Genomic DNA, 17,548 nt, shown 5'->3' on the forward strand with positions numbered 1-17,548 from the left:
TGATTCCTTAAAGAACCATTGTTGCTAATAAATGTCAAATTATTAAAGAACCTTTAAACCTTTAAAAGTTTCTTCACTCTCACATGTCTTTAACAAACATGGTTCTTTATGGAACCAATTGCATCAATCAAAGGATACTTTGGAGCACCTTCACTTTTAAGAGTGTACTTGTACAGGCTTTTACTGCAAAAAAAAAATACAAACGGTTGCATATGTGATGTGAAATGAAATGAATTCACAATTTAGTCCACTCTATAAAAACTGTGTTAAAGTCAATAAAAATACCAGGTCTTTCAGTTGGCATTAGGTACCATACACAGTCATGCTCAGACATGCCCATGAGAGTGTGTGCGTTTGAGTTTGTGGGAATGACTGACACCACCAGGCTCCTCAGTCTTTCATGATAGCCCTCAAAACATTCAAAATGAGGGCCATTTGTCCAGTGTGAGGTGTGAAATGACACACTTCTCTCTTTGTTTTGAGGCTTGATTTGGAGAAGGAATCCCATGGAAGTGTGAACTCCGCTCCACTAATACCCCCCCCCCCCTTCCACCCTTGCTCATACACACCTCACTTGTGTCCCGCCCCCTGACACACACTTGTATACACTGCTCTCCCTCAGTGCTCTCAGTCTCAGTTTCAGCTCACTGCTGAACACTCGCTCCACCAGGCTTGGATTACACCTCAGGGAATATAATACACATTGACTTACAGAGGAGACCCCACACACCCAGGATCAACATGGGGAGCAGTATGTCATGCGTCCCTCAGCACAACTTCAGGTTCTCCAGCAAGAGCTTCATACGCCGGAACAGGTGAGTTATACAGATCTGTGCACATCTGTGACATCTGGAACCAGTACAGAAGGATTTTAAAGAAGCAGTTTAGTATTAAGGTATTTGGTGTTTATCAGTTTAAAACTAATGGAAGACTGCTTACAATGACTGTCAAGAAACCTATCAAGGTTTAAGACTTAAAAAACAGTTGCTAGTATGAACACTTATTCACTCTACCTTTAGTAATATACCGCTGCAATTTAAAAACTTTAAATAACCCAGGTGATAAAAAATGAACAGTAAATATTTCCCAAAATCTTCAGACAAAGAATTTCTAATTTAATTGAATCAAACATGGAATGTTTTTACTGAGTATTGTCAATGTTATATTGTCAATTTGTTGTACATTCGACACATCACATAGTTATTTTACCTTTTAAAACATATACTTTTTTGTTCAGATATTCAGTTTAACCTTCAAGCTCACTGCTCAGTAAAACACCTTCAATACATTCAAGCTGAGCTTCTCTTATAGAAGTGAATTATTTTTTATACAATCTCCAAAGCTATAAGACTAACCATACAACCATGACCAATTAAAACACATTACAAGCCCCTGTGGTTCTTTAATTAATATTTTAACCTAGTTATGTTTAACTCAAATTATGGGATGTTTACTCACATTCCACACTAAAAATGGAGCTTAAAATCCATTCAATGAGTCAAGTGGTGGCATGTGAAGAAAATGTGTTACATGACAAAATCATAGCTTACAGAAGGAGGACAAAAAGTGTATTAGGTTTTACAAGTGTGAAAACACACCACTTAGCACACTGGAATTAGCAGTTTAAAGGGATAATTTTCACCTACTCTGTTATTTACTGTATATTACAATGTTAGTATGCTATTAGAGCAAAGATTCACTCGACACTCTGTGTGCTTGTGTGTAATGCTGATGTCTGTAATACTCATTAACACAGTGATGGGATCACAGTTCAGAGGGAGGCTCATGCTCACATGTGCTGATAACATTGAATGTAGTGATAAATGTAAAGTCATTGTCCAAATTCACAGAGCTTTACAGAACCGATATGGTACTCAGTCTGTGGTTTAGGAAGCAGTGCCATTAGAAATTAACTTGTTTGAACATCATATGTTTGTGCTTATTTATAAAAGTCAGAAATAGTTCTATTGCACTTTGTAAGTGAAGTTGAGGGGCCCAGAGAAGTAGAAGCCATAAAGATCTGTTGTGGCTTTACTACATTCAGGTTAGCGATACTTTTGTAACACGCCCAGTCCGGCTGCACTAAAGCTGCAGATGTTTGGCCCTATCGGGTTTTTGAGGTTTTGAAAACAGATCCATTAAGCCGTTAAACTTTAAATCAAAACAGGGAATGGGAGCCCAAACTCCCTTCCCTCACCCTCTCTCTTTCCGTGGCACACAAAGACAGTAAGCAGGTGAACTGCTTGTTGGTCAAGAACAATGATGTCACTGTTCTTGGTTTGCCTTCCGTAACTGAGTGGGTTCAGGCAGTTAGCTTGGGAAGATAAGACATTAGCATCAGAAGCTTATGTAATAAACTACATCACTGTGACATGCTACAATCGCCTTTTGTAAATACCTGTCTGCGACATGCTGTCTAATATATTTCATCCAAAGTTTGGGGATGTCTAACTTGTTCATCACTGAAATTCTGAAAAGAATACCACAGATACCTCCAATAACTCTGTGCATGAATTACCTCATTGTTATGCTAATTGCATTCAAAACCCAGCTAAAGAGAAACAAGTCCAGAGCCTGACTTCCTCTCCTATGAATGTGCAGGAAAAAGACTTCATTACAGAGTTTTGACACTAATGATTACAAATGGGGTCATGGGGGTACAAAGGATGACATTTGAACCTTATTGCACTATCTATCCCCTATGTCTGGAAACATAAGCTCTATTGTCCCCCCCAGTGTAAAGGGTGTATGGAGTGCCATGTACAATGCATTGGCCAGTACAAGCTACAGGAGGTGCTGAAAGGTTGAGAAAGGACATACAATGGAACTGTAAAGACTTTTGTCAGTGTGGAACACTGACCAACAGACAGACTGACTTTACCAGAGTCAAAAGATACAGCTATGAATACCTGACTTGATCCCTCTTGGTCTCAGTGGTTTCACACTGGGAGCCTGTTATTGATCACGGTGGGCTGAAAGCCACAGTGAATATTATTAAACAAATGTGCTTTGCTAAGGTCCGGTCCCATTTCTTCCAAACAGCAGCCGACTGTTTCGCAAGAAAAATCCACAGGAAGGTCAAGAGAAGTCCAACAGCATCATCAACATTCTCTGCACCGTCACACCAAGAAAGGTGAGGAATTTCTAAAGCAAGATGTGAAAAGTTTGACTCCTATTACTTAGTGGAAAGGAAAAATATACAGCTCTAGCATAATTCAAAACATGTTTACATGAATAGTCTTACAGCAGCAATAAAAATATGAATAGTTTTACAAAATGTCACACATTTGATCATTTTATACATTTCTAAATAACAATTACACAAATATTACTATAACACATTTAAAATTTAATTAAAATATTTATCACTTTAACTGGGCTGAAGGGCCTGATTATTTTCTCCATTTATCTTGAGTGTGTGTCACATATTAGAAAAAGATGTACCAACTGTAGCTGTATATTATTAAAAGTAAAGAATTGTATCCTAATGTTGTTCTTCATTCATAGGAAATGTCACCTAAAGACCTTCAGGCCATCGAGAATATCAAATGGGACCCTGCACTCGCTTATGATCCAGTCAGTGGCTGGAAAAAGAGTAGCATCAACGTGAAGAATTACGGCAGGATGATCCACAGCTCCAAAGTGCGCTTCCGATTCGTCCACTGCCAGGTGACAAAGCTAGTTCACAACACACACACACAAGAACCCTTCCACACTACTCAGCCTATAGACATAAACATTATGACACTCCATAGTAGCTGGAACAACAATAAACTCATAAGCTAATGGTAGTCACTTGTATTAAGACAGTTAGCATGATCCAGTCTTGTGACTTATTCTTCCGCCACTTACTCATCCACCAACGAAAAAAAAAATACAGGGAGTACAGGATGTCACTCTTGGGTTTTGTGAATGCAACTGTTGTTGTCGCATTACGTATTAGTGAAGATTAATTGATGTGGGACCTCGAGCCGTGTCAGAACATGCATGGTTGTGAAACATGACAGTGTTGCAGAGCCCAGAGCTCCCTCACCCCAGGCACAGAGCCTGAGATCACACTCTTGATAGAGCGCTGAAGCGTGGGAATCTCCTTTATCTGCTGGATTCCTGGTACTATGCAACTATGAGAGGAAAGAAAAACAGATAGCAGGGAAAATGTACAAGAACAGAATGAACCAGGATGAAGTAACAGCACAAAGCTTACAGAAAGGTTGAAAGGAAGTATTACCTAATATTTTTTTTTTTATTTAAACACAGCAGGCATGATTTGGGCGAAGTGCAGACCTGTGCTATCAGATGAAAGGAAATGAGTTGGCTTTTTGTAAATCACTGTCAGGACCTTCCTGTAACAAAATGTTGCTTGTTACTATATCTAGTCGAAAAGAACCACTCCCTTCCAGCCCAAATTGTTCACATTGACACATAATTTACAAAACATCATTCCACAATTAATTACACTGATTGTCAACAGGAAAACCGAGCTTAGCTTGTAACCTCACTCTAATTGCCTTTCCATGGTTTGCCGTTGTGTTTTATTGGGCCTTGCTTTGAGTCACAAGACTAGAGTCTTGTATAACAGACTTTATTTTTTTACTAGCATTTTTGTGGCTCCTGGCCTTTTTCTGAACCTCTAACGTCTTATTTCACAAAATCTTTAAGGATAATCCTTTTAATCTAAAGAAATACAATATTTACAGCAAAGAACATAAAGCCCCAGGTCAACCAGCATTGCTACAGGCTGATATCTGCGATTGTGTAGATAACAAAATAAATATGTACTTTTTTTTCTGGCAGGATGTACATGACTGCTACTTGGACCTCTTCCAGACTCATCTCCACTTTGTCTCTAACAACACCACTGGACTCACGTATCAGGTAAGAACAGTCTCTTTGACATAGGGTTTCTGTCAGAAATGCTGTATTCTAACTGACCAGCCATCTTTGAGCCTCATTCGCAACATATTTTTTCTCCTTAGTTGTCTACATTAGAATGAGGCTATAAAATTTGCGGTATAAACCGTCTTCTCATGCCAGTGACAGTAAGCTTGTGCGTAAACGTAATAAACAGACTGGCAATCAATTGCGAGTCTCCCACAGTGTAGCAACTTGCGTAAATCACTTCTTTTTATTATGTCTGCGTTCATTCATACCATGTGTCAAAAAGCAAGCACAGGCACAATTAAAGTTTATCACTCCCAGAGGGAGATGTGTAATTGTGAGTATCCATGAATGATATTTGCACAGTGGTCTAAACACTAAGGGGTGGGGGAGGGGGATACATTGTAAAACATGATACTAAGCAAATGTTAATGGTCTGTTTCATTTGGTTCATTGCAGGGGACACTTCCTTTGAAAGAACTCACTATTTGCAAGGTGAAAAACAGAAACAGCTTTGGAGATCCACAGGACTTTGCATTCCAAATAAATGGTTTGTGGCTTTCTGACTATATATCAGTCTATTACATTTAATCTTAATTCTGTCTCTGTATATCTTTCTTACAACATTCCAAGGGCATTTCAATTTCATCCATTAGCGTTTGCTCCTGATAGTTATTTGCTTCTGCCTTTTGGTTAACTTCTAGCACAAGGTTCTGATCTGAAAAGCTCAGTCTAATAATATTTACCACCACAGCAGCTTCCTGTGTTCAGACATTCAATTCATTCCTTACTGTTCTTCCAGTCCTAAGACTACAGGGTTCTCCATTTGGTGGTTTCAGGTCAGGGTGAAACTGTCCTTAAAGCACCCCACCCCCTTGTTATACGACAGGTGCGCCTGAACTCGCTCAGCTGTAGTGCTAAGAAAGCCCAATCTCTGGTCCTTTCACTGCTGCGGTTAAGCTGTTCCACATTCCAGCATTCTCACTCTCAACAGGCCCTGCTTCTTGTTAATGTTTGCCTATTTATCCTCTGTGAGAACTTTCTTGGAACTCAAAGTGGATTCCAATATGGTCAGAGGGAACTTTAAAAAGGCATTCTTTATACCGGCTTGGTCAGACTATAAACACAACGTTGTCCTCAAAAGTGAAGCCAGGAACATGACCAGGATGTGAGTCAAAACACAGGCTGGACATACTCAAATACCTTTTCTGAGCCTTGGTCCAGATGAGTAAGCTCATTGTTATGACACACAGCAAGGAAATATGGTTTATATCCTAAAATATGTTATAAAAAATATGACTCAGTGCTTCAGACTCCTTATCAGAGCGATCATATCCACCACAGACTCCTAACACAGCAGTACTCAGAGTAGATTCCCGTTTACTCTGAGTACTAAGGGAATATTTACATTAGATCTCACATGGTATTGACTTTCACTGTTTTCTCATCATTGCGGGGGGATTTAACAGTCCAGTTCCCATCTCAAGGTGAAAACAAAATCTGACCGATAAAGCTAAGTAAGCTTTGAGTGGAAACGACAAAGCAGAGCTGGACTGGGAGGCTGATATCTGTAGTGATATGTGCTGGTATGTGGGACTGATAACACAGGGAGATTCCAGGTCTGGCGCATTCTTTTAGATCAGGAGTTCTGTAGGTGGGACTGCTTTACTTAACACATGCAATAATGGTAAGGGTGCCTGAACTAGATATATACGAAACAAAGAGCTAAACTCTACAAATCAATTTTTGATGTGTTTTCACCTTCTTTTAGTCCATGTAAATACACTTTTTTACACTTAATTTACATTACCCAACTATTACTACGTAAGTAGTTATATAAAGTAATTACGTAGTTATGTGGGATTACACAAGAAATGACATTAAGCAATCATCTTTAAATTCAATTACCATGCTGCATGAACACATCTGTGTCTGACCTGCTGTTCAGTGTCAAGAAATTGCCAAAAGCACAGTGTAAACCACACACTTTTAATTAAATAAAAATAAACTCAACAATCACAATCAATCAAAATATCTAGTGCTTTTTGAAACATAAGCATAGTTTGTTTACAATAATTTGACAAAGTTAAATTTAACCAAGTGGCTAATTGACCTAGAATGCAAACCTACATGGCTGACATATATGAACTTGCTACATATATGAACTGATACTGAAGGGTCTGCATTCTCCTTATCGCCTTTTGACCCAGCCTCTGACCTTATGTTTTTGACCTCTGTAGGTGTTAGCTTGAACCCTATTATCGTTTACTGCTCAAGTCAAGAGGACATGGACAACTGGTTTGGACTTCTGAAGGAACACATAGAGGCCAATGGTGGCAATGCAACGGCACCAGAAAACTACGGCAGGATCAAGGTAATAGCAGTGCAATCCGCAAACTGACTGCTAATGCTGAGTATGGGAACTGATAATGATTTGCTTCACAGCAGGAAGTGAGCAGTAAAGCTGGGTGTACGTAATGTAGGTCAGTGTTAATGTCTTTTCATGAACGTTGCACAAAGGAGCGGCAGGGATTGTGGTCACCATAAACACCGCATAAAAGAAACAATTTGCTGCCAGTGTGGGCATGTAGCACTGTTGCAATAAGTGAGGTCACTAAACAAAAACAGTTTCACAATGATCAGCCTTGTTGAACAACAACAATTTTGTCTTATAAGTAGAACTGTGGAATTAAGAACTGCAAGGGATTTTCCTCTGATCTCCAATTTGAGGGAGTCAGTGAACACCGTGGCATTTCATGATCGTTTACACGGCATGTCAAGGCAGTGCATTTCTCTTTTGAAATACTGCAGGAAATTTTTTTTCCAAACAACAAACAACTCTTAATTGGCAGTTTTACAGCAAAGACAAAAACCTCAATTTTCGAGACATTCCAGGTCATTTTGTAGTTTTCGATGGCTCTCATGTGTCCTTATTTCTACTTTCAGGTCCATAAAATAGAGCAATCCACGGAGGGCAAAGAGGAGCTGAGGAATTCCATCAGTAAGGAGCCCATCTATGAGTGGGAGGGGTCACACAGAGAGAGCCTTGGCTCAATCACTTACGTCACTAAAGTTTGCCTACAGCATCTGCCCTGCCAGGTAAGACCAGACTCATACATCAACAGCTGTTAACTCGTATGTGAAGAGTACACGGGCTTCACACTTTTATCAGACAGTCAAGAGTGGCTTATGGTTTAATACAACACTGATTTAACAATACATGGTAAAAATCATACAAGATAATATACAAGAATTCATAATATTAATATTCACAATAAACAATATGTACCGAAACTTATTAGATGCTAAACTTGTGTCTCCAAATATGACATTGAGATTTGTTATAAACCACATGGGTAAAAATATACAGCCAACTAAACACCTATAAACACCTTTAGCCCCCATTAGTTTGGCACTGCACAACTAAATATTAGTTATCTTTCTATCAGAGCAGGATGCTGCCTGCTGTTTTTGCTTGGGGGTGCAACTGACATTACCTTACTTACCCTTGAGAAAGCTATAAAACTGGATCAGTTTACCCTTAGGGTCCCAGTAGTCGAGCCCCTCATTTGTCTGCGGCTCCAGTATGTGCAGCTTTAGCCCTGCACTGGGTGTGCAGACATGCTGTAATAAAACGTAACTCAATCTCTCAAGATTTTCCCACAGACAAGGCTCAAAGCCCAGGCAGGTCTGTCCATTTTTTAAGGATAACTTGTACACGTGTGTGTCTTTGTATTAACTGGGCGTGTAAACCAGTTGCTTTGCTCACGTACAGACTTGACTCACACCACAGCTGTTTGTCTGACACACCCAACACAGAGCAAAGCAGTGTCAGAGCGGGCATGCCACTTTCACTGTCCCATGACATACAGTTCACATTAAGTTATACATTTCTGTGTGCACTTGAAAGCAGATTGTAAGCCACCGCAGTTTCATATTGCCCTCAAGTACTACAAGTACCTTTAGATTGGTGTGAACGTACTGTTTCCAAGTTTCCTTGTAGTATCCAAAACTAGAGTTTGCACAATTTGTGTTGCTCTTCCTCTAGTCCTTCATCAGTGGTCTCAGAACGCTGCCCATGGGACACTGCTGGCTTTATATATTTGGTTGGTGGATTATTCTCACTCACACTAAGTGAAACTGAGGGGTTTAGAAACTCCAGCAGCACTGCTGTGTCTGATCCACACACATTAACACACCGCCACCACATCAGTGTCATGGCAGTGTTATCCACCATCCAAATAATACCTGCTCTAAATGGCTCTACCAAAATATACAGAGCAACAAATATATTACAGTCTGTCATCATAGAATTACAAAATGCACCTATATGGTAAATTGAGCTAATAAAATGGACAATAAATGTAGAAACAGGTAAATTTAACGTTATGAGTCATATATAGCTAATATTTCACTCCATTCTCCTCACAGGAGCAGTATGACAGACTGCTGGTCATGTACCCTACCAATCTTATTATACTGTCAGAGGAGAATGATGGACTCTTCTACAAGGTACAACCAAATACTCTGATTTATTTTAAACTTTGAAAACAACACTTGGACCAACAAAGCTATACCCATGCATGTTGCAACTCTGATTACAGGGAAAACTTCCTCTGAACATGATAACAGTCACCACCCCGTGCCAGGACATCAAGCCAAACACGTTCATGATTGAAGGTAGCTAATTATCCTACCATTTCCTTTGTTTTATTGATCTGAATATATCAACTCTGTCTTTATCACTCCCTTTGTGTCAATAGCTATGAACACTAGATCATTATAGGCTTATGTCTATGAACCTGTAGTGCAAACTGTGTTTAAGTCCTACTTACAATAAGTTTATACATAAGCTAATCTAGGTCTGTGTAGAGACTTTAAGCCAAAGCTCATTTCTTCCTTGTTGTTGTCTTCGACAGGAAAAATGATCAACCCCATTGTCGTCTCATGTCCAAACACAAGTGAGTTCCGTGAATGGATTCAACACTTCAAATGTGCTGACGTCCCCATCCTCAGCCCACCTCCTCCAGTCTATGACATCATCTACACTCCGACTCAGAGAGAGGTAAGCGCTCTAAAGACTAATTCACCACCCCTTTGTTAATGACTCAACGCTATAGTCCACATGTTGGATAATTGCATACAGCTGGTATGATCTATTGAAATAATTACCAGCAACCATCAGTATTTTGGACATTTAACCTATAAGTTATTAGCCTTGAAATACAGAGAAAACAGTAAAACACAGGTTTTGTTTATATACTAAATAATGATCACAAGGGATTTCATTATTTGTTTTGCACTGTGGCCTTTGAGACCATAGCTTCACCTCTGACCCCATCCCCTGTCCCCAGGCTCCAGCGATAGACAGATGGAGCAGTGGGAGCCGGGGGGGCTCCGTCCAACTCCAGCGATCCCAGAGTGGACGCGGATCTCATGAGCTGCAGTTGCCCCGGTGTGATGACAATCCTCTTTCCCCTGGTTACACTGAACCCCTCTGTGTAAGTGCCCCAGTCCAACCTCCGTCAACTCATTAACTCGATGCTGTCAATTAAAGTGTTTGTACAGCTGCGTGGTATTATTATATCTCACACAGTCCTGTTAAATGAACTGTTGTCAAGCTCCCACTGCATGTGTCAGTACATTATCATCTGGTTTGAGCTATGGCCTGCTGAGATCTTGACCAAATTTGTCAGTTGCGATCGCTTAAATAGAGATAATATAAATAATGACTGTTGACATAGGGCACTAGACTTTCTTCCTGAATTCTCTTCAGTATTAAGCTATTTTTGGGACTATTCACTTCTAAATAGCATTACAAAGAAACAGTCTACCAGTGTAAACAACACTCATCTAATTTCCTATTAATCAGAGCTTACCTATTTCTGAAACAAAGTTCTGGGAGTGGATTCCACTGCTTATCTGACATACTGTACATGTTTATTCTGGAGGAGCTGTAGCTAGCCAAGTGCTGGAATGTTTTCTGTGGTTATAGAGCTATCAATTATTAACTCAGCCTCCAACCCCTGCTACTCTTCTTACCGTGTAAAAGAATCTTCTTGTTTATAGTTGAACAGATTGATCTTACGTTGTTTCCCTAAATACCTGAAAGCCTGTGGCTTCGTGTTATCCTGTCTTGTAGTACAAAAAAATATACACTGCAAAGACTTCCCATGAGCACTCTCAGATGTTTGCTGTTATTAGAAACATCCCACAAATGGGTTCACCCACACAGCACTACATAACTCAGCAGATGGCCCGAATGGTGAATGGCTTTGAAGTTGCTATCATATGGTGTCGGTGCCAGGACACACTATCTCCCTCCCAGCCTCCGACTCAAAAGCATTGAGCCCAATTAATTTACCAATGACAGGGCACTGTGCCCAAAAGGGAGCTCCACTGAGGGTGTAGCTCTCGCAGCATTCTCACTGCTGATAACACAGCACTTCCCTTTGAGCTTATTGCACTGATACACACTCATAGTTGTCTGATCTTACTCCCTGTCTCTATTTATCATATTTTGGATGGACTTTAAATATAGCCTTTGGTCTGTTGTTTTATTCAAGTTAGAACTGTCATTTGCTACACGTTAGGTTTTTAGGAGTGTAATGTTATTCAAATTACACTATGGTTTTAATGTTATTTTCTCATATAATGACTTTATTTAGCATCACTAACGTGCTGTTTTTTTTTTTATATGTGCAGTATGTTTCCAGCAGACCCGGCTCCTCTGAAACACAGTACTCGGTGCGATTGGGCAGCAGGAGTAACAGCATGTCATCTCAGACCAGGCCTGCAGCAGACCTCATGTCTCATCGCTATTCGTCTCCTCAGCGCTCCTCAATCCTGTCCAATAATGACCCCATGTCTCCAGTCTACACCACTCCCTACAGTGCAATGCACCAACACACCCATGTACAGCGCACTGAGAAAGCCCCACTCATTAAGGTAACCCTCTCCTGCACCTGACAGTTTTCACTAATGTATTTTATCATTTCTGGTGTAATACTTACATCTTACAAAAACACCCCCAAAATTAGTTCATATGCTACTAGAGAGCACTTCAGATATTGCTAATTTTCTCTCACAAAACACTGCCATTTCTAAACTTTGGTGCTTAGATTTAGTTTTAATTAATTTAAGGCTTATAGTTAGTGTTATGTTTAGGGTTAGGGGAAGATTTAGGGCTTAATTCTTGTGACCATAGGTGAATATATTTAGTACACACTTCATGAGCGCCAATTATAATTAGTAAACATTGTCTTTCTGCATTCAGAGGGTACCACACGAGGCAGTGGAATCACTGCACACCTGACTTGCTTTCTTTAATGGATCTAAAACCTCTCTACTGATGTGCTCTATTCTCATGTTCTCATATTGTGTCCTGTCTATGTTCAGTCCAACAGCTGGAGCACTCCTCAGAGCTCCATAAAGTACCAGCTCTCTGTTCCCCACCGGCACTCAGACATGGCGGCCCCCCGCAAGCCCCTCTCGCCCCTATACGATGACCCCACCACCCCTGGGATGTACCCACTGGAAGAGGGATCAGCAAAGGCATTGGTAAGTGGGTCAGGACATCAGATCTTCTCTCTCACTTTACAATGAGGCTTAATGTGACCGGGCACGTGGAAACCAGGGCTGCTGAAGTGACCGGCCTAAACCATGGAAAGTCCCAGTGGCCATTATTATTAATTAATTGATCCAGATGCATAATGGAAGAGTCTGCTGAAAAAAGACACTGAGCCTCACCTTAAGTACCAAGCAACAATAGAAATGATATTAAACAAGCATTTGAGAGACACTGATGGAATGTAGGTCATTAATTTAGCCTGTTTAACCACTCTAACCACAAGCTTATTCAATTATCACTTCCAAGCAACTACAAGTAGTTACTATTTAACTATAGAACGGAAGAACTAAAGTCCTAAATGTCATGTCTTAGGAATTATTATTAAATAATATAATTTTACCCAATTTTATTTGAATTGAATCATATTGATTCAAATGATATTTATATATATAGGAAAAGCTTCAAGGTACACAGCTGGACTTTAAGAACACAGCTGTATTTCACTGTCTGGAGTTTTACTGAACAACACTAGGATGTATTTTTCTGAAATTGAAGCCGTGATTAACGCCAGGGTATTTTCTATTTTGAACAGCATTCCTCCCAGGCTTCTGTGGAACGACACTGCCCTCCGCTCCTCCCGGCTTCCTTCCGCCTTTGTACGCCTCCTCCAGGCCGCAAAAACAGAGGCGTCCCACTTCAGGAGCGTGAAGGGGACAGTATGGAGTGGGCAGTGGAGAAGCGTGCCCAAGCAGTGTCCAGACTGAAGCTGCTGACCGCTCCCAATGTCCCCAACAAAGCCTCACAGCACAACTACATTTCACAGGTAACACTACAGCCCTTATCTGTGAATTTCAGTGGAAATTAGATCAACACAAAATGAACAGTTCCAACAGCCAGAAGTGCTTTGCTTGTAATGATCCATGCCATTGAACAGACTTGCCCACTGTGGTTTTACTCAATGCTGAATGAACGTGTGTTCTCTCGTCCTTCTCAGAGAGCTTTCCCAGGACTTTCTGCTGCAGAGACACGAGCCATGCCTTACAGTCATTCGCCAGGTGAGAATTCACAGCATGTGACAGTTATACGGCTCGTGGGGTGTCACTGTGTCATTCGTACCAACGGTTGGAACCAGATATTCCTGTCCAGGTTATGAGGCTCCTTAAACACAGCACAGCTAAGGATTTATAAAGTATATTTCAGAGAAATAAAATTAGAAACAGAACAGTGTTTTTGGTTTTGTTTTGTAGAACGTTTGTGACAGTGTTAGGTAAACACGGGCTTCAAGTGAGTGTTCACTGGACTTCACTACACAGTGGCTAATGTTCCACAGCTGTGCCATAATAACGTCATTAGCGCTCAGGTTTAAAGACAGAGCTATAGGAAGAAGCGTTGACAATATCCTAGACACACATAGCACTGTTTAAAGACACAGCGCTTAGAGGATGCTTTTAGATTGACCTTTTCATCAGCCATAACAACACACACACACACTTGACATGAAAAGTAGCTAGTGTGAGTGTCAGATAGAGATTTTAAAAGTGCAGGAACAGTGTGTGTGTGTGTGTGTGTGTGTGTATGTAATGGAACTCAGCACAGCAACCGTCCAGATGACAGCTCTGCAGGTGGTGCACAAGGGGAAGTCCAGTGAAAGGACAGAATTACCACTGAGAGTGATTTAAAGCTTAGAGACAGGACACACCGCAGGTCGTCCGTCAAGTCAACCCCCTCATTAGCTATAGGATCTCTCCAGACTACAGTAGCTGGGAATTTAGCATCTAACGTAGTATTCAATCACAGAAAACAAGAAAGTCTGTATTTATTTGTGCTTTAAGGGAACGTTACTGCTTGTGCCTTCAGAATTATCATGTTCCGCTGCGTTCTGATAAAAGTCAATGTATTTAAAATGATTTTATTACAAGTATTTTATTCCATTTCTATTGGTTCATTCATTATGACATTTTCACAAGCACTCAAAATAATGAAGGTGCTATTAAAAGTTATTTGAGTGACGCAGTAGAAGAACCACTTGTGGTTCCATAACAAACCATTTTTGTTAATATATTTAAATGGGTTAATTGGGTAACTTTAAGGCAGAGTGATGGATTTTTAAACTTTTAAAAAGGTTCTCCACACTCATGCTCTTAAACAAACATAGTTCTTTATGGAACCATAACTGGTTTTTTATGCTTCGCTCAAAGAAACCTTTGTAGCACCTTTATATTTAAGACTGCAGTGAAGGACAGTTGCTGTGTTCAAAGTAAAGCAGAATTGTGCATTGATTTGATGAGTGATTGAATGTTGCATTGTAGAGAGACTAACCAAATCAGATGTGGTCACAGTGGCGGTGATAGGATAGATTTACTTAGTCTTAATCCACTAACTGTCATCAGGGCTTTAAAAGGAAATGTTGGTATTAGTAAATCTGGCCCAAACTATGGCTGGTCTATGTTTTTCTTTACAACATACTGCATTTACCCCTACATTTCTGCCCAAACCTAATCTCAAACTTGAAACACTTTTGTATATTCTAAGAGGCCATTATCTACTTTCCTCTCACATACACTTCACTATAGGGAAGGGCTCTGAATTGAGGAGTTGTGTGATAGGCAGCGATGAGCAGCCCTCTGTTTACTTTATCTTGGCCGTCCAGTTTGCTTTGACGTCACTGATAGTAATCTGTGGAATGTCCGTTCTGCAGGACGTATAACTTCTACACTTACAGTGTGAAAGAATGTGTAGGCTGTGTCTATCCCTCAGTGTTAAAGGGCAGGGGCAGGTATGTCTCACTCTGCAGGTTATAAAAATTTGAGTGATTTAAGCTATAGGGCTGATGGTGTTTCTTTATTCACTAGATTCTTATTCAAATTTGACACTCCACCTTAAATGGTGCCACAGGCACAGGAATGGACTGGAGGCACTAGAATGTAAAATACTATTTAAGGTGGATATGAAGATTTAAATAAGAAGCTGATGAATAAGTGAAGAGTCTCTTTTTTAGTTGTTCCTCACCCATCACAGCTATGACTTTGTGTATATTATTTATCCACTGAGTGCCAGAATACATTCATGTGCCTGCTGGAAATATGAAAAGTATGTAGTATCTTCAGTAGAAGTCTTAGCACCCGGTCCTCAGTGGAATGACACAGTTTCGCTCCTAAGCCATTGGTTGTTTGTGTTTGAAACTAACTATTGTATCAAGTTCACATATTTCTCATGTTTGACATATTGAGGGGTTGTATTTCTGTGTATTTCCTGGCCTAGAGGAGTTAAAGTGTTGAATTGTCCTCTCCTCTCACAGATGACAACTCCTATCTGGAGCCAGTGGAACCGGATGACCAGGAAATAGACTATGACAACATTTGGGAGTTTGACTGCAGTAACGGGATGATTCAAGGCCTGCCTGGAATTTCACCACACCTGACACAGCACGGCTTCTCCGCTCCAGGCCTCGGCGCTATGGCAACACAGCAGAGATGGTCATAAAGACGAACAATAGGCTTCCACCCGCCTGGGCTTGTGCACATAGCAGGATAATCTGGGCCTTAGTGCTCTCTCTCTCTCCCATTAGGAATGGGGCTTTAAATGAGGCCCACTTTCCACACTGTATCTGAACGAGGACATGTGCAGAAACACTGGAGCACTGCTCTTTGCTGGACATCTTTGAACTGCAGATTTCTTTGTGTCTTTATCTGTTAATAGAGGCTTTTTATTATCGTTATTCATATTTTGCCATCAAAATCACTGAGCGTGATTGAATTTAGATTTTATTTATTAGAAATTCACTTTAAAGGAGCAGTCAGTCATTTTCTGAAGTGACTTTTGTCCTGTTATGTAACGACATTGTGCTGACATCTAGAGGCCTGGATGTATTAGAGATTCTGTAGTAAACCTTACTTTTTAAAAATGGCTGCACCTATGTGGGAGACCCACTCCATGGAGCATACCCTGGTTTATTGAAAGCCATTTGATTATTCATCTCATGTGAATTGCACTTTAAATAGTTTTTTTTTTTTTTTGGTTAAACTTATATTTGCATTTTTTTGCATCTTCAAATTAATGTGTGAATTCACAAACATCAAGCAGGAAGTTGTAGCATTTGCATTTTAAGCCTTTTTTTTTAACTATGTAATAAATGAGGGCTCTTTTTGACACTATGTACATAATGTAAATACTGATTTTTCACTGCTGTTTATATTGTTATCTAATAACTATTTTAATATTTATATATATATATATATTGCCTGTGTAGGCAGTAATGGTGACTACTGTTCATTTGATATTCATTCCAAAATTACCACTGTGTGCGCATAAATAGGTTTGATTGTAAAAACACCACACACTCAGACCCTACACTAATGGATGTGAATATGTTCACTTTATTCCTAGTTTGCCGTGATGTGATATTCATATTTGACAATAAAAACAAATATATTTGATTATTTTCTTGTTTTAAAATTACTGTCAGTGCCATGGATGTATAATAATAATAACTTGAAAAATGAATAAGTTAATATATCCAGCTTCAATTTTTATCAGCCACAACATTAAAATACCCCCCCCCCCCCCCCACACACACACACTCTTTGTACATTTTACCAGCTCCACTGACCATAGGTGCCCTTGTTGTTCAACAAATATTAACTGCAGAACATAATTTGTTAATCCACTTTCACCTTGTTCTTCAGTGGTCAGGACTCCCACAGGACCACCACAGAGCAGGTAAGATTTGGGTAATGGATCATTCGCAGCACTGCTGTGACACTGAATGTGTAGTGCCATGTGTTGATGATACGAGTGGATCACACACACACACAGCAGTACAGAGTGCACCTATGTCAACTGGAGCTAATTAAATGTACAATGGATATACCATATCTTTACCAATATTATTTTTATTTATAGAAAGGGTTATGGGTTATACGTTTGTTTATTAATAATGTTTTAATAATAATAATAATAATATTTTATGATATACAATATGGATGGCGACGTGCTAAAACACTAGCCCTACACACACACACACACAAAAAGAATGAATGAATGAATGAACGTCTGAGGAAAGGTTGACTAGGATCAGTGACCCTGAGTGAAGCTCTTTAT

General features: G+C 39.9%; 1 protein-coding gene across 1 annotated transcript; it reads left to right on the plus strand.

Annotated features, from left to right (window-relative positions):
• Positions 1-653: 653 nt before the first annotated feature.
• plekhn1 (pleckstrin homology domain containing, family N member 1) lies at positions 654-16,860 on the plus strand. Its single transcript, XM_066672138.1, has 16 exons — positions 654-815; positions 3,043-3,133; positions 3,508-3,669; positions 4,795-4,875; positions 5,338-5,428; positions 7,119-7,252; positions 7,825-7,977; positions 9,310-9,390; positions 9,483-9,558; positions 9,798-9,943; positions 10,233-10,379; positions 11,584-11,826; positions 12,277-12,438; positions 13,041-13,271; positions 13,443-13,503; positions 15,747-16,860. The coding sequence occupies exons 1-16, from the start codon at positions 742-744 to the stop codon at positions 15,929-15,931; spliced, it is 2,118 nt and encodes a 705-aa protein (XP_066528235.1). The 5' UTR covers positions 654-741; the 3' UTR covers positions 15,932-16,860.
• The last annotated feature ends 688 nt before the right edge of the window (positions 16,861-17,548 follow it).

The sequence above is a fragment of the Hoplias malabaricus genome, chromosome 5, assembly GCF_029633855.1.
Source record: "Hoplias malabaricus isolate fHopMal1 chromosome 5, fHopMal1.hap1, whole genome shotgun sequence".
Classification (NCBI taxonomy): Eukaryota; Metazoa; Chordata; class Actinopteri; order Characiformes; family Erythrinidae; genus Hoplias; species Hoplias malabaricus.